We start from the raw sequence: 18669 nt of genomic DNA, 5'->3' as shown, positions 1-18669 counted from the left end.
GGTGGGAGATGTCAGGATGAAAAGTTTTCAGTTGTTGTTGTTGTTGGTGGTGAGAGTGGGGAGTCCGGAAACTGGACAGAAGTGTTTGTCTCGGGTAGAAATTCCTCTGAGAGGTCAGACGGCAAGGAATGGCAAACAAACCCAAGCAGGGCTGAAACGACTCCCTACTTGTTCTGGAAAAAACAGATCTGGCATTTGTCATGGAAGAATTGATTCGATCAAATTTAACAGTTGTTTCCTTCTGTAAGACTATGAAAGTGTTGACACCTGATTTTCTGGTCAAATATATATATATGTACATATATATATATGTCAGTTGACAGTACAGACCGCCAATGTTTGATTGTGGGTTTACAACAAGTTTCTTGCTGCTATCCTTCAATTTCAGCAGTAAATTCTGGACAGTAAAATGGTAGTACATAATAAAGAGGAGAAATAGAAAGGAGGATAATTAAAAGAGACATCTCCCTCCATGGTTTAACGTGAACACTAACTGATCTCTCCTAACTTATCACGCCTGCATGCAATTGAATCAGCTGCTGCATGTGATCGTGTATACACCTTAAACACATACTGTGGATTATCATGCAGCTACAGGCGATATTTACCCACTATATGTGATCTTATCATTGATATGTCTTCAATAATGCATTGGTGATCAGCGCTGTGGTACAGCAATTGCCATCGTTGGGAAAATGCCACATATTCAAGATAAGAGAAAGAACATTATGATAAGAATTGTTTACTCGTGCTGTTTACTTTGTTTAGAAAGTTCTGTTTTAGCATGACCCGCACACAGAACAGAGATAAACGGACAATCAGCGTTGTACATTTAACATAAAAATATTTCTCGTCTGTTGCAGGAAAAAGTTCCATTTACCACATCCAACTGACTCATAGAAGTTTGCTTCCTCTTAATTTGTGTGGCCAAAGGTTTATATCAAAGACGTGATGAGAACTTTCCACAGGCTACGGTCACCCACAATGACTAATATATCCTTTGTGATTGATGCTGCAGTTGCAACTCCACAGTTTGGTGCTGTGATACTAATGTTTGTCTGACTGTGTGTCAATATGCTAAATTATAAAAACATGCTTATTATTTCAGGTTTTAGTTTTCTCATCAAATCATCAAAGATAACCAAATCTTGTGTCTTGCATGTCTCAGTTTTACACTACTCTGCTTTTCACAAATGGACAAACAAATTTACCACACCATCCATAGCAGTTTATTGGAAAATTTACATGGACCCAACTACATTATGACCTCAGCTGTTCCAGGAACAAAGTGAACAACAATCTCTCATCGTTTCCTCTTTGCTCATGGCTTTATTCAAAGAAGCTGGATGTAGAGAAAATAAAGCATCTGCAAGATAATCTGAGAAAAGGGGGAAGTTTGCACGCAGTGGAAGCAACTTCTACTGTATTTCAATGATTTCTACATTGAATGCAACATATTTTCAAAGCTTTAAGGATAAAAGCCTGTAAGGATTGCTTTGTAGGATTTATTAGTCAGTATGTGATAACATCAACCTGAGGAGAAACGCTTCTCTAGAGGCATGGATACAAAGAGGAAAGTTGTTGTTTTGTGTGTGTCAATGACAAATTCAGATATAACTGTACAGATGTTTTCTGAGTTAGGAGGAGAAAGTGATGATCTCCTCCAATCGTTCACATTTTGTAAGGAATGTTTGTTTCTAACATTACTGACATAGTATCATCCGAGAATGATGCTGAACTGGTGCCAATGTGTGATCAGTTGGGGGTGAAGCCTATGCCTATGAGTTCACAAAAATATAGCTCTCTCAACTAATACAAGGCTCCAACGTTTGTATTAAAAGCAACGACAATGCCAAAATCTGTCTTTTGACGTTTAAACACTGAGTATAAACATGTGAATCTTATGTGAGCAACCTAATGTGTGAGTAGTAAAAAAGGCATTGTACTAATTTATCCAGATTTAGGTCAGTATATGAACTTTTGGGGCATATTGAGCACATGAACAGACAGCGGAGTGGATTGTGTAAAGTTCATTATGTAACTGTATAGCAAAAATATATCACAAATAATTCACGTTTTATTTTTCTGTTGGTAATGTACAAACAGATTAACTTTAATTGGAATCCACTGAAACTCCGAGCAGACTAGAATTGGTCCACAGTTTTCCGTCCTACAGTCGGGCAGTGTTTTACTCTTTAATTAATGACAGATTTTGGGTGAACTAGAATTCCAAGTCTGAATAAACGATGTTGCCACTGCCCCGCCTCTTTGAATCTCTCTCAGACTGAAAGCACCGTGACACACAGCAGCTGTAACTGGACAGAATCCCAACAACACATCCTGAGGAAAAAAAGGGGATCCTGTGAACCAGTGACAATGTAGCATCAAAGAACAACAAAATATAATTTCCACTGGTAGTAAAACTGGTAGTTTTTATCTATCAAAAATAAATTTACGTTTGACATAATCTATTAAAACAAAGCTCTGCTGGAAGTCATGTAATAGTTAACACACTATGGTTCCTGTGGGTTTTTTCATTTATTTTCATTATTACAAAAATAGATTCTGTCAGAAAATGATAAAATAATTTGTGTGTGTGTGTTTGTGTGTGTGTGTTGCTGATCACTGGAACATCAGTGATTGGTCCCTGGCAGCAGCTCTGCCTCCGAGGCGAACAGCTCCTTGTAGAGCGGAGGGAACAGAGAGTGAGAGATGAGAGGGTAACGCTGACTGAACCAGCGCAGCTTCTCCATGTGAAGACTGCACAGTGAACGCAACATTGCCATCCTCTGGTACAGCTGCAGGGAGGACACAGACAAATTCAGATGTCCACTTTCAAAAATAGTGAGGTGTATACACACATCCATGTAGAGGAAAGTATGATTGTTCTTGCTTTTGTAATCAGCCTTTGGACAGTGAAATGAATAAACAAAAAAACGTATTGTCTGTACTGAGGAATGTACCTTGTGCATTAGACTGTCTTGGTTGTCTTGGTGTAGAATGTGCGTGAGACCCAACTCCACACTTTTCTGCACCCGCTGAACCCTGCTTCTATCCTCCAGACATGGACGGTCTGCTCAGGAAGACAAAAAACAAGAGCATATGAAGATTTTTACCAAGGCTAAAAATGTGCTACTGTGAATTAACTATTACTGACTCTGAACAGCCACTGGGGGGCAGTATAGGCTATGGAAGTTTAGTTATAATATCATAAACAAACAAGACATCTGTTGTATTTCTTAAAAGGTGAATATTACAGTAATAATATATATTGTGATTTAATAATATTAGACTAAAGCTTTTTAATGATCAAAGAGATATGGAGCTAAATGATGACTGTGCTGGAATGACCACATTTAGCCAATAACATTCTCAATTAGCTGTGGGTGTGTTGGGAATGTATACATGTAATTGAATAAATGCAAATTATGACTAGACAATAAGCTCACAAAAACAACAAAATAATGTGTGCTTCTAAAACAGCCACATAAAACAAGATAAAAGGTTGGAGTCGGTACTAGATGCAGCATGGCACTGAAGTGTTTTCAACTTTTCAGGTTTCAAGCATTTTATGCTCCAACAATGCAACATGACTGGGAGGTGGGTGAGTTGTTACCTGCGTTGATCAGCACCAGAGCACCAAAGAGAGCGATCTGCTGCTCAGTGAGCTTTAGAGCGCACATGTCATGAGCAAAGTCAAACACCGCTGTGATCCAATCAGCACATGCTGCAGGAGAAGACACCACAGAGCACTGATAAACCACCACATTTATATATTGTGCTCATTGCATGAATGTTTTCAGATCTGCCTTCACGTAGGATCAATGTGTCCAGGTCCTCACCCAAAGACTTGAAAACTTCAACTCCAGCAAATTTCCCATCGAAGAAGACAGTGTTGTTCTCTGTGTTGAACAACCGACTCATCCTGACCAGAACTACCTCCATGGAGCCTGTGTGGCAAGGAAAGGAAAGGAAGAAAAGGAATCAGTTTAAAAAAGAGGGTGAGGAAGAGAATAGGAAGCAGATGGTCCCTTCTTGTAAGTGACAGGTGACCTCACCTGTCTTGAGAAGTGCAATCTGGTCGTTCTGACTGAGCATACTGAAACCTGGGATGTGTTTTGCGAACTCCACTACATACTGCACGGCATCAGTCAGTCGAATGGCACAGTGCTGCCACATCTCGTCCACTGACTGAGAGTAGGACAGAGGAATTAGTGGAAGGACGGGAGAAGGAGAGCAAAAGTATGCGTTTATTTCACAGATATCCTTCCGCAACATAACACTTAAAGAAACCAAAAAAGACTCAACCCCCCCCATTCAGTCTTTAAACTCAAATGTATCAATTTTCCATACCGTATTGCTTTATCTACAGTGAATACATATTATACGATATTGGGCATATATCATAATATTCCAAAATATCATTGATCATGATCAAAGAAGAAGAAGAAAATGTTTTCTCAGTTTTCTGTTAGGTTCAACAGACCAAAAAGGAGCATCTAAAATGTTTGGTTTGAGGCTGTCTGAATACGATCAAACAAATGCAAGACATTGTCTTGAAGAGGAAACCATCATCAGGTCGATATACTTTGTTCTGGTAGGCTTGGATCTCCTCCCTGTTGAACAGTTTCCATCTGAGAGCCTGCAGCTCCTCCACTCGGTACTGGCTGGTCTCTCGGTGGGAACGCACAATGTTGGCACACAGCTCATCTGAGAGAAAGCAGAGGCACTCATCAATATCATGACCACTTCACACTTGGATGTACGTACATGTTAGCCCAGTGTGCTATTTGCGCACCTATGTGAGGATACATGCTGTAGGAGTCCTCCAGAGGGCTGTAGGGATGAACCGCCATCAGGTCATGGGATGGCTGTCTCGACTCAAATCCTGACACGAAGAACAGAGACAAATGAGGAATAAAGAGAGGAAGATGAAGAAAACTGCATGCAGTTGAGTGTGTTTACACATCAATGCCTGACCTCTTAAGTTGAGGTGTCCGCTGTTGTCTCCCCTCCCTTGGGATCTGGTTGTGGGAGAGACACCGGGGCCTCGGTAGATCATGCCCGACACCTCCGACTCGTTTGCGTACACAAGGTAAGGGTGAACATCAGCGGTGTAGGACAGCAGCTCAGCCTCAACGTTGAACGTGTAGGCTGAAGCCATGGGCTGGGAGCGGTCTTGTCTGGCTTTGTTGGAGTAAGACAACACAGGCTGGGCGTCTCCCTGGAGCTGCTGCTGGTGTTGCTGCTGCTGTCGGTGCTTCTCCACTTCGGCGATCAGAGAATCCCGCTGCCGTTTGGACATCCGCCCAAACTTCACAGCTGAGGAAGAGAAAAATTAAGAAAATGCCGTGAGCCGTGAACAGAGTGTGTCTTTCTATGTATCAGTGTGCGGGCGTGTTTAGGCCTCACCATCCCGGCTCATGCCCTGTGCCAGGCACTTCTGCAGACGACAGTGTTGGCAGCGGTTGCGGCTGGCCCGGTCGATCTGACAGTTACTCTGCCTGGAGCAGGAGTAGGACACGGTGGGCAGCTGGCTGCGCCGGAAGAATCCCTGAGGGTTGGATAACTGACTTTAAAAGTGTTGAGAGCCGTTTTATCAATCTTAAAGCAGAAGCCAGGCTAGCTTCCTCCTGGCAGCTTGCTTCATATTGAATGGACAGACGTGAAAGTGTTGTCAACCCCAAACAGTCATATGTGTATGTGCAGTATATGTGTATATACTAATGCTGTTGCATTTCACCTTGCAGCCCTCGCAAGTGATGACTCCATAATGCACTCCGGATGACTTGTCGCCACAGATCTTGCATGGGATCACTTCAATCTGAGCTGAACAGACACAGAGGTAAACACAGATATGTTAACATCTTCAAATGCAACTCTCCTCTATTTTCTATTTCATTATATTTGTATAACGCCAAATCCCAACAACATACATTATCTCAAGGCACTTTACACTGTGAGGTTGAATCCCCACAATATTACAGAGAAACAAGTACAGTAAGAGGTAGAAACCTCTAGCAGAACAGGACCCAGTTGTGGGCAGAGCATCTGCCTCGAAATGAAGAAGAGAGGGACTAGAACCCGCAAAAAAAAACTGTACAGAATGAGTGATTACACTATACATGTTGTTGTTGTCGGGGTTTTTTTGTCATCATTATTGCCCCCTTGGAATTTATAGGATTTCTTTTGTATTAGTATAGTACGGTTTTAAGATGTTGAAGAAGTAAGAAGTGTTTTGGGGATATGAGTGAGTTTTGAAGGTGAGATCAGTTGCTTGGCCGAGATGCATGTCGGTGATGCAGACTGCATGAAGTGTTTTAAAACTCGTCGAGACACACATCAGCACCGTATGATTTTAAAGAAAATTAAACAATAAATGCGTCTATGTCTATATCAATATGTTTTTTCTGATTTCTTAATCATTTTATGACCTCATTGAAGGTCTGAAACTTGAAATATGCCAACTTGCAATGACTGCTTATTTTTACCAAAGAAGTCAAGTGATTCCCACCGTGAGAACATTTCTGCTGTACTTCCCCTGAGAAAACATAAAGGTATTTTCCTCTCGAACACCCCTCGCCCTAATAACAATGAACACATCAACTTCAAATGCAACGAGGAGAGAGTCTTCAGAGGACATGGAATATTTGCAAATGGAGAAAGACGGAGAATGTGAAGGTGTCAACCTCAGAGTCCTTTTAAGTGGTTGACTCGCTACCCTCTCACTCTGACTGTCCCTCTTTCATGTCATTTCCTTCTTTGTGAATCCTTCTCTGTCTCGCTCATGAAAGACATGGCTGCCAGTAATGCTCTCTCTCTCTCTCCTTCATCACTGCCAGTAATGGCCGTCCCCCTCTCACCTCCCCCCATGTCCCTGATGTCTCTGAACTATCAAACCCCTCATCCTTTTGCTTAGAGACGTCACTAGATTAAACCACGGACCACACATGTATGAAACACTGCCGAGGTGACCGGTGTAAAGTTTGAAGGTATGTCCTCACTAGCACTTAATAATGGCGGACTGTGCATCACATACTGTATAATCCATATTTTATGGTAGTTTTTTCTAACCCTAATCAATGTCTTCTTGTATCTATTAGTGTCTACTTCTATCTTTCTTCTTCAGTGTCTGCGAGGCAAACTCGATCTTTACATACACTAGCATTTGCACTTCCGTGCATAACTGTGTCACATCAATTCACGAGTGTGTGTTAGTGTGTCAGTGTGTGCCCTCTTTGCATAGTGCCACAGGGATCACCCAAAGTCTCCTGAGGAGGTCAGTCGGTTGAAGGTAAAGCAAATTCACAAGAAGACAATAAGCACACAATCACTGCAGAAGCGAGAAGACTGCAGCTGCTACTAAATGAGGCCATTGATTGACCTCAAGATTGGCCATGATACGGATTAAAGAGTATCACAGATTTTAAAAGACAACCGGATTATTTTGTTTAAATAAGACACGCAGGGGAAATATTTGTCTGCAAACTAAATACCAGAGACCATCAGTAGTCTTTTTTTTTGGTGTGTTTTTGCTATTTCAGTTCTGATTTTCAACCTCAAACAACAGGAAATCCACTGTGACCCACAACCTTTCACTGTTCACGCATGCAGCAATCACATGCGTTCCCCCTCTGACAACTTTCCACGCGATCATAGCTCTGGTAATTCTCAATTTAAATGATACACTCAATGCAAGGCACGTTATCCGCGGCTGCATCAAGACACCAGGAGCCGTGAAAGGAAATTAACTCGACAACAGTTAAACAATGAGGAATCTAAACTCCCCGTTATCTCCAGCAACAGGCATAGACAAATCAAACCCAGCATCTTCTGTGCGTTTTGTTTTTTGTTTTTTTTGTTTTACTGAAGTGAGGTCAATCAATAAAAATAAACAATTCAAAGATTAACATTTTTGAATTCTTCTTCAATTCATTAATGCCTTTTGTGCTACATGATGGTTAGAAGGGCACAGGTTTGCATATAGTATGTGAAGTGAAGGAAATATTCTGGTTTGTTAGTGGAAATAACAGCGTGCCACCTCCCACACTTCCCCGTACAAACTATACCAAGCTGCTGCTACACATAGATCGACTGATTTACGTCTTTCAATTGGCATTTAGAGTTATCGATGTCTTTCACATCCCTACTTAAAAGGCACCGTTGTCAGTGTTGTTGCACAAACAGCGGAAATGTGTGTATAACTGCACAGAGAAATTGAACATAACATTGATGAGATGACGAGCTTGTCAGTATCGATGATTTCTAAGATTCCAAGTGCAATACATTAAACTGAGGAAGTTTTAAATATATACGAAAAGAAATGAATCAATTAGCGGAGGGACGCCAAGTACCAAATACTGCAAAATGCCCTACATAAAAGAAAGAGAAAGAGAAAAAGAAAGATTTCAACCTGTGTGTGTGCGTGTGTGTGTGTGTGTGTGTGTGTGTGTGTGTGTGTGTGTGTGTGTCTGTTTGTCTGTGTGTTTGTGTGTGTGCGTGCATGCGTGGCATCTGAGGGCGACAGACGTCACAGATTGCCACTGAACTCTCCGCCTGAAATCACCTTGTCAGCAGTCTGTTCTTTGCACTGTAAACGGACAAAAAACCTCAACCTTCCTCTGACGGAAGCTTACCTTTGGTGTAAACGCATGCAAGAGTGCAAACAGTGCTTGTATACACACTCGCACACATACACAAAAAGACTAACAAACCATGCATCTTAAAACAATTTTTGTATGACAAATTATTAGACCCAGGATAAGAGAAATACAAAAATTTTTAGACATTTATATTTATAACTATTTTATTTTATTTAAAACTAGTTTTAACTAGAACATAGGTAACATGATTAAGATATATATTTTCTATTAATTCATATTTGTATTATTGTCATTACTAATTTCTTCTTTATATAAAAGATTGCATATTAATTCGTAGATAACCAAACTATATTTTCGATTGTATCAAAATGTATGATTGTGCGTGTGTGGTATCTTTCGTTAGCTTTGTAGTATACAAAATAAAACAGCAGACATAATAATTTATAACTACATGATTTTCTCGTGTGTTAACATTTGAAGACAAAGTAAAAAAATAAATAATAATATACCGTTATGTTGTACACACAAAAAAATACTCTGACATGGTGAAAACTATTTAAATTTGCCTGTCAGAAAATAAGATGATTTCCTTTACAAGAATTCAAAACTGAGAACTGTAAATAACTGTAACCTGTATTTAAAGAAAGAAAGAAAGAAAGAAAGAAAGAAAAAAGAAAAATAGAGTTTAGTGTCAAGAAAATATATATATATATATATATATTTGCAATAATAAAAAACTGGGGTATTTCAAGAAGACCTATTTTGGGAATTTCCCAGTTTGGGATCAATAAGGTTCATCCATCTATCTATCTTTATTTCACACCATGTATCTGTATTGAATATTTTGTGAGTAATCATTTCTGGTTATATTTCAAGGCTGAGTACCAGTCTGTAGGTGTGAGGTGTCAGACTATGATTGTCACATAAATGTGAGAAATCCTCCACTACTGAGTTTTATTCGATATTTGACAAACAACAAAGCACCTAATTATCTACCCAAATTACCTACAGCACCTCATCTGAGAAAAAGACACATTACGTTAGCAGATCTGAACACCAATTAGCATTAGATTTACCACATTTGACTTTGAAGTGCAGACTGAATATAGGGTGTTCGACACAGGTAACGTTTTGTCAGTAGCAGCGGACATGAATCAGCTCAACTGTTGTATTTCATTTACCATATTTTGGGAGGGAATGTGTCACCTGCGATTTTGATGTTCGCTTTGATCTGGAGCCAGCCGCCTTTGCACCTCTTTGGAAGTGCTGTGCAGGAGGACGAAGGAAACCCCTTTCTGATAAAGAAACTTGATCAGAATCTGCACAGGAATACCCCGTGTGCGCGTGTGTGCATAAACTGTGATGGTATCAAGCCAACTGCAAGTGTGTAGCACTAGGAAATTAGACCATTTTTTTTACGGCTGAGGCGAAGAAGTTGTATTTTCGGCAACAGGAGCCTCCTTCTCTCTCCGTCATACACACAGCATCAACGCACAGCTGTGGGGCAGAGATATGATACATCTAGGCGCCATCTAACAAGCAGCTGCAGATCTGTGTGTTTGTGTGTGTGTGTGTGTGTGTGTGTGTGTGTGTGTGTGTGTGTGTATCCGAGTGTGTGTATGTTGCAGGAGTGCAAGTGTGTGTTAGCAGCCTGCATAGGAACATTGTATATAACTAATTATTGTCTCTCCTCCCCCTCTGTGTGTATTCATTCCATTAATTTTGAATATTTGTGTTAGAAATCAAATGAATTAGCATTTCACATGGCCACAGTTTAACGCTATATTTACTATTTCCTCTGCACTCTGTCTACTGTATGTGTGGAGTCAGTCCATTCAAGTTGATGCACTGCGGTCGTGAAGCATCCTGTTCTCCAGCCTATTTCGTCTTTACGTTGGTTCGAATTCAGAGGTAGTATTTGCAAAAACATTTGTAAAACATCGAATGTCCAATCATGACCTGGTTCCTTGGGTCTTAATTGGTTTCATTTGTCAAATGTGATCACTTACTATGGAAATACAACTCCCAAAAAAGAGACAATGCACAGATCAACTTAGGTTCAAAAACTTATAAATACTTAAAAAACTTACAAAAACTTAACTTATAGCACTGATTCTTACGCTTTAAAATCAGCTCAGTTTTTAACCTGAGGTGCACTCTATATGTGGGAGGGAGGGGGGGATAAATATCTGAGGGATGATTCAAATCTTAAATCCATCAAAGGGAGCTCAGAATTGAGTCATATTACCAAACCATAAAACTGAAACACACACATGGATGTGAACGTACCCAACAGTCAGCCAACCAAGAGATCCTATCAAGTTTCAAAACAAAGACCATCCTCGCTCATACAGTACACTCATACTGACACTTTAAAATGTGCGTACATGAACATGTGTGCACATGTATTGCCTAGGATTCCTGACAAAGCTACAAATAAATACATTTGGCTTGAAAAAAGCCCTTCAAATTATACAAAATCCTTGACATTAACAAAAACAAATTTGTGAATTCAGACAATTTGAATTTTTTTCTCTTCAACCCAATGTTAAATTAAAAAAAGAAAAGTGGGAACCAGAATCAAAAGCTTAATCACACAGCGTGATACAGTTGAAGAGAGTTGATGCGTTTGAAGCCACAAGCGTCTGACTCTGCATGAATACACAGTTACAAAGATGCAGATATTTAAAATCTAAACCTATCATTGGAGGACACCTTGATGACCATCAGGTGTACTACCATAAAGTCACAGTCATGGCTTCATCAGACTGATAAAATATTCTTGATTGTACTGCCCACATGTAAACACACACACACACACACTCACACACACACACACACACACACACACACACACACACACACACACACACACACACACAGACAGACACCAAAGAACTTCATCCCTACCTCGCATCATCATCACTCCTCCACTTGTCTCAGACGTTTGGCCCACTTTCACAGACTCACTTCTCCTCTCACTTTGTCTAACAATTTTCTTTCTTTTGAAACACTCTTTTTCTTTCTTTCACCCTTTTCTCCTTTTAGTCGTCCTTTAGCGAGGCTGGTCTGGTGCTCACTGCAGCTTCAGCAGACATATTCAGACTTTTGAGTGTCAGTCACCGCCTCGCCTTCCTTGTTAACATGTGTGTGCGTGTGAACGTGTGTAAGAGAGAGAGAGAGAGAGAGAGAGAGAGAGAGAGAGAGAGAGAGAGAGAGAGAGACAGACAAAGAAAAAGGGGGGACTGTCCCCTAGCTTGTCTATTTTCTCAAGGTACTTTTTCCTTAAACCTTTGTTGTTATCCTTCACCCCCTCACTCTGTACCACACGTTGAAAAAATGTCTTTATATCGTCTGGCACCTTTACAACTCCCTGAGAATTCAAATCAAACCACTTTCATCAGGCATAATTGGGGAGGCAGGCACGTTACAGAAACTTTTCACAGTAGGTTTATTTATTCTCATAATCATGCTTGTCCTGTTGCTGCTTAGGTTTGCATATGGTTGTTTCTTTACTCTTTCCTTCGACAGTAATATCAATTATCTATAAGAGAATTATTCTGTTCGTCCTGCCACAGCCTCATCTCTTTCTATGCTCGACATGGGTTTCTGCATTGATGGAAGTATTTTACTTGAGTAAAAGTAGCAATACCACACTATCAAAATGTATTAATAAATGTTGTAAGATATTTTCCAGTGAATTAAAGTGGAATAGAAGAAGAAAGCAGCAGAAATTAGAAACACACAAGTGACTGTACTCCCTGACTGATGTATCATACAACACACAACCACCATGGTTCTCTTTGTCAATGAAGCAAAATCCAAAATGATTCTTCAGATATCTGATTGTACATATAGTACATGCATACTCACTCGCAAGCAATGATCAATGAACCAACTATTTCTGCCCAGTTTGTTTATCTTCAGACCAGCTAACATTAAGGTTGGTGGTGTATTACACACAGCATCTCTACTCTGGATAACAGACCCAGGTGTGTTAAAGTTGTGGCAGAATGTGTTAAACCAAAGAAGTTAAAAAAAGATGCGATGTTATCGCGGTCTTCTGCATTCAGATGCCAAAGTGCCAAAGCCATGGTAGTTGGTGTGTGTGCGTCTGTGTGTGTGCGTCTGTGAGGGGGGCAGCACAGGTGCAACACACACACACACACACTGTGTTGCTAATGGCCCAACTACAGTGATACCACAGTGTGTGTGTGTGTGTGTGTGTGTGTGTGTGTGTGTGTGTGTGTGTGTGTGTGTGTGTGTGTGTGTGTGTGTGATGTGTTGCTGCACAGGTGCGATGTTGTATGTTGTACTAACTTTAACGTTCCAACAATGCATGCACAATTATCTAGCACAAACACAAGCAATGTCATTCTCACAGATACACACACACACAGATATGCAGGGTTTTTATATACAACTTACTTAAATGAGTCTTTTTGGACAAGGCTCCTCCTGAGGCAGACAAAAAGATGCAGTTAGAGAATCAGATGTACTGCAAATCTAAACTTTACTACAAGCTGTAATACAGATGAGCACCAAGGTGAGATATTTTAGAAACTACTCGTGAGCTTGTCACGTAAATGTTTCATCAGAATAAACTCTGCTAAACAGATTGAACACATGACTAAAAATAATTTCCATAAGAACTGAGAATGTTTAATTTAAAATGTTTTAGTTCATTTCAAAATGTCTTTTCTCAAATACTTTATACTTCCTCTACATTACTGAGGGAAATATGTATGTACATATGTTTTACTCCTTTACATTGTCTGAAAGCTGGAGTTACAATATAAAAATGGTGGCATGTTAATGCATCAATAATAATGATCCAATATCAATAATAAAATACTGAACAGGGAAATTCTGAAAATTTAGAGAAAAACATTTTTGATACTTTAATTACACTTTGTTGCCAATAATTCTGCTATTGAATTAAACATTTGAATAAGGACCTTGTATTAGAAGGATTCCATAATGTCATATTGCTGCTTTTGTCTATGTAAATGATTTAAATACTTCTACCCTCACTGAAATCTGCACTGTAGCAAGGATAGCTTTGCATTGGAACATTGTCCTTACAATGTCAATCATTAAGATGTACACACACATCGTTGGTTTGAAGCTAATATTGTGTGTGTACATCATAAGGTAAATCATTATGATGCACACACACAACATTAGCTTCTAACCAATGAGGGATTAACTGAAACTAGCACAAAATTTGACAGCAGACTAAAAGTTTAAAAACAGATTTGTCTGTGATAAACTCCTCATTATTAACTCATGGGGGCAGTTTGGTGCAGGGTTTGCACTTTGTGTTGGTATTTTTATTTCCCATGTACAAAGGGCTGTGGGCAGACAAGAAGCCTTGGTGATGGCTGAGAGATTAAATTAGAGGAATCTTATTTACAGTGGTGTGTGTCTATGTTATGTTTGTGTGACTCTCCGGCAGACAAACACACACACATACACTCACATGCACACATAGGAGATAAAGGCAGAGGAAGGTGGGTGTCTGTGAAGCAATAGGTCCTCTTTTTTTGTCTGCTTTTTTGTCCGCAAGTGTGAGAAAGTCTGAATTGCAGCGAACGTAAATGTATGGAAGGTCAGTTTAGAAGTGTTTATTTCTGTAATGTGTGTGTGTGAGTGTGTGAAAGAGAGGTTCAAAGGCAGGAGAGATAAGTATCAGTGGAAGGCGTAGAGCTAGCCAGCCTTGGTCTGATGCCTGAATAGGCCCTCTGTGGTTTCCACTGTTTTCCTCCTCTCATCAAATCAGTTTTGCTACATGAGCAGAAAGTATGGAATGAAAGCAGAGCAGTGCACACACACACGGAAAATGAAAAGAAATCTCACGGAAAATGAAAAGAAATCTCACCACTGAGCAAACGACGCGAGTTGATTGCTAAATAATAAATAATTATAGGTAAAAAATAATAATAATGAGAAATAAAAATGTGTTAAACAATGGCAATGCATTGCATTAATATGTTTTCCAGTGAGTCCAGAGACCAATCTTCCTTCTTTTCGTAAGTTAAAGAAATGTCCTTGAAAAACAAGAAGATCATTTTTTATCTGATGACCAAATTACCACACCCACTCTTACAAGTTTAAAGCTGTTGAGTCACACACTTTTATCGACAGAAATGAGTCAGGTTAAAGTGTTAAGGTGTTTTTAATGAATTTCAAATATTAAAAGGTGATCTCTGTGCCGAACAGCTGTGGTCAGAGGCCAATGGTGGAATTAGGATCTAAAACAATCACCAACATCTGTCTCTGTACAAAGTAAATGTGAAGGTACACATTAAACAACGGTCAGCTGGACGTACACGTACACACACACACACACACACACAAACACACACACACACACACACAGTGTATGACCCTGGTGACTACAGACAGACAAACATCCACACCGCTCATCAGTCAAAATCTCACTAACGTCTCTGCCCTCCGACATCTAAGCTGACTGCTGAAGTGACAGTTGCTTGTGTTACATAACAACACTGAAGATCAATGAACCCAGAGCGTAGGCCCACAACTCTGCCTGAACATAAAACATGATGCATCCCACAAAGATATATTACACCCAACATATTTTACACCCATCATTTTTTAATTCATGCTAGTTACGATGACTTGTTAAATAAATAACTAAGTAAATTAATTAAATTAAATTAAATTTAAAAAATTACAATATACAATAATAACAATAAAGTGTGAGAATGAAGATAAAATCAATTCACAAAAACGAAAATGTATAGTAATAAATGAACTTCTGATAAGGTTTGCATGTTGGTCAGGATTAGTGTGGATTGTTGACCAGCAAGTGTATATAGCTCTAAATCATCAGAGATAATAAAAGCTATCTGATGATCTTCTGTTCAATAGTCATCCATTAAAAATAAATAAATAAATAATTTACACGATTTTTATTATTTTCTACACTGGCAGTTAGAGTGATTTTGCTTAAAGTAGAAAAAATCTGAATCTGAATATTAAAATAAGGCAGTATTCATAGTTTCAAATGGATTAAAAGAATACATGTTATAGAATTGAGAAAACAGTGTATAATTGTCTAAGCATGTTGGCCTATAAATGACTGAACATATGACTATGAAGGGTTTTAAAATATATAATATATAAGGCCACGATAGTTGTAAATTTTAGAACTGAAATTATTTTATATAAATACATTGCAACTTATCTGTATTTGGTTGCATGAAATTAGCAGACAAATCACGGGGTCAGATTCTTGATATCACTTTGGTTTACATTGACAACAGACACTGATTTGAAGTTAAAAGTTGCAGCAGAATAGCATATACAATGAGAAAAGTATCGAACCCACAATAGATCCCTGAGGGACACCACAAACAGTTTGTATCCAATAACAAAGTAGCAGAGATTTACGCAATAGACAAGAGGAAAAGCAATCTGGAGCAGTAGCAGAGACGCAAACCCCGGTGCTCAAGAGAAACGAGAGGACACCCACAACAGCCACTAAACCAAGAGAGTCATCACCTTGAGATGAGCCACCTCAGCAGAACGAGAACTGTAGAACCGCAGTGAAACTCCACTTTAACCAGATTAAAACAGCATTACAGCAGTTCCAGTACCTGCTCAGTTAGCTGCTGGCTTCCTTTTTTTACCGAACACAAACCTTTAACACTGTAACATTCAGTTTTCACATTTTATTTAATCTTAAGTAGCTTTCAGATTGTGCATAATTTAAGGAAAATTTAAAAAGACAGAAAGATTTGATGAAGAACAGAGGAATATGATTTTAACCTTCAATAGTTGTATCTCATACGAGCCTTGACAGTACATACTGTAGATCAGTACTCGCACTTTTTGGTACGTACACTCTTATACCATGTGTTTCTCGCTTGATTAAATTCCACTTGAAAATCTCAAACTGCTGTAACTTGATGATACTTGTCCTGTTAATCTCGTTCCTTCTAATGATCATATTAGCGCAATTAAATCACTAGACAAAAGACGTCACATCAAATAGAATGTGTACCTCACTTGCTAACCTTGCTGTAGACAATTTTCACCATTTGTGTTTTTGATGGTTTCCAATAGCAACAGATGAATGGGGGGTTTGTGAATATTCAAAATTGTATTGACTCTTTAGGGTTTTGTTTCCAAGAAACCCGTCAATGCTTTTATAAGTAGCAGAAATCAGTGGCAGATATCCACAAATGTGCAAATTAACTGAAATTACATGCACATGGCTTCCATATGGCCGGTGTTGATAAAATCTTGATTTCAGGACTTTGATTTTTGAATGCAACATTCAACTGTGATCCTCCAATGTTTTGAGCAAAGGATATAAATCCTTTTCTTTATTCTGCACTTGAGATCCATTAATCAGAGCCATGTACATAGTCTCCTTTTTGCAACAGTAAACTCTTGCAAAGTGTGTCTCCATGCTACAGTATAAGACTAGTGAAAGGTGTGTAGTGGGTTTCTGTGGCAGAGGGACAAAGTGTCTTATCTCCGGTGACAGCCAACAGCTTGATTTTAACCACGGCGAGGCTTTGAATAGAAAAGCATTGACCAAAAAAAGAAGCAAAAAGAAGACCTAATCCCCAAGGCTTACTCGGATTTACTGCCATTCTTACCCACTCACAGCATCTTAACCACACCCCAGTGAAAGAGATGAGGAGGGTTTAGGTGGTTAAGATGGTTGAGAGTGGAGAGGGAGAGGGAGATGATACATAGTGAACACGGTGACTGGGGGAGACAGAGACTGATGCAACTGGTGCAGGAGAGGTGAGCAGGAGGAGTGGAAACCGGAGTGAATGCTGGGAGATGACGGCATGGTTCACTCTGCATACGAACACAACATGATACGAACCTACATATTATAGTAAACAAGCTTCATACTGTAGCCTTCTTATACATGCATCCGAATTGAACAGACTTGAATATGCTGCAGCAGACTGATGCCAATGTCAGTGGTTGGTTGGAGTTACTGGAGTTTGTTCTTACCTCTCTTGATGGGGGTGTCAGCGGGGAGCGCGTCGAACTCCTCATATTCCATAACTCTCTTGTCCGAACACTGGGCGGCCCTACACACTCACACCTCTCGCACCAACGCGCGCACACACCGCGGGTCAGTCGGCTTTGCCCTGCACCTGCAGCCACAGAGGACAGACACTCGCCGGGCTGCTCGCTGCCTGTTGGTGGCTCCAGCGCCCGGGCCGGCGCAGGCTTTTGAAAACGTGCACTTGCATCTCACCCAAAGGGCCCCTCGTCCTCTGCGCCACTGCACCTCCTCTTGTGCGCTTATTTGTGAATCCACCGTCCCCACCCCGAGGCAGCAGCAGCAGAGAACAGCTGGGCCGACCGGCCGTACCGGAGACGTGCGCCCTGGTCGCCTTCCTCTCCTCTCCTCTCCCCTGCGCGCTCGCTGCGCCCTGACCATCCCGGGCTGTGGACAGTTATGTCACCGGGCTGTTGCGTAATAGCAGCGGATCGGGTTTTGCTCTGTGGTGTTCAGTTGAGAAATATAATCCCACGATGCTGCTGCTGCTGCTGCTGCCACACTAAACAAGAACATACAATGCACAGAGGCCTCTTAGGCATTCCAATGCTATGTGTGTGGGAGGGGGGGACAGGTAAACAAAATCTCTCTTCAAAGGTTGGAATAACTTTGGACGCTTGTTAGAACCATACGCGGGGCTCTGCACGAGTAATCGAAAGCATGCAGGGGCGTTATTTTACTAATAACGTGTGATGTCTCATTAAAAATCAATTAACAGGTTATTAAGTAGTAATTATAACTATCAAAAACGATCAATAAAGTGGCAGAGGCCCATTTCCCTCTGAACTGGATTGAAGTAAAAAGTAGAATTGGGAAAATGGGAATACTTCAGTAAACAGCAACTCATAGGTTGCAGAAGTGCAGAACTTGCATATTGCATCACAAGTCATATTGTACTTAAGTACAGTTTCAGTGTACCTGAGTGTTTTCTGCTCCATGTAGCCTACCTACATTTCTAAAGCAAATACTCACCTGTCATTTAAATTCACCACATATGGCAGCTAC

At 40.1% G+C, this 18669-nt stretch overlaps 1 protein-coding gene across 4 annotated transcripts; it reads right to left on the bottom strand.

The window, feature by feature from the left end:
• Positions 1-1206: 1206 nt before the first annotated feature.
• On the bottom strand, positions 1207-17976 carry rorc (RAR-related orphan receptor C). 4 transcript variants are annotated; one of them, XM_035620871.1, is made up of 12 exons: positions 17610-17976; positions 13032-13061; positions 5744-5829; positions 5413-5554; positions 4981-5322; positions 4799-4888; positions 4589-4710; positions 4059-4191; positions 3843-3950; positions 3617-3727; positions 2964-3073; positions 1207-2798 (listed from the first exon to the last, which is right to left on the bottom strand). In XM_035620871.1, exons 1-12 carry the CDS (start codon positions 17659-17661, stop codon positions 2634-2636), a joined length of 1491 nt encoding a protein of 496 aa, XP_035476764.1. In that variant the 5' UTR covers positions 17662-17976; the 3' UTR covers positions 1207-2633. The 4 variants fall into 4 exon arrangements, with proteins under 4 accessions (XP_035476764.1, XP_035476839.1, XP_035477002.1 ...); XM_035620946.1 differs by lacking the exon at positions 13032-13061 and having other exon boundaries at positions 17610-17974; XM_035621109.1 differs by lacking the exons at positions 13032-13061; positions 17610-17976 and adding an exon at positions 12477-12572.
• Between the last annotated feature and the right edge of the window lie 693 nt (positions 17977-18669).

The sequence above is a fragment of the Scophthalmus maximus genome, chromosome 1 (genome assembly GCF_022379125.1).
Source record: "Scophthalmus maximus strain ysfricsl-2021 chromosome 1, ASM2237912v1, whole genome shotgun sequence".
Classification (NCBI taxonomy): domain Eukaryota; kingdom Metazoa; phylum Chordata; class Actinopteri; order Pleuronectiformes; family Scophthalmidae; genus Scophthalmus; species Scophthalmus maximus.
Note: the sequence above shows the minus strand (reverse complement) of the source record. Positions and strands in the feature narration are given on the sequence as shown.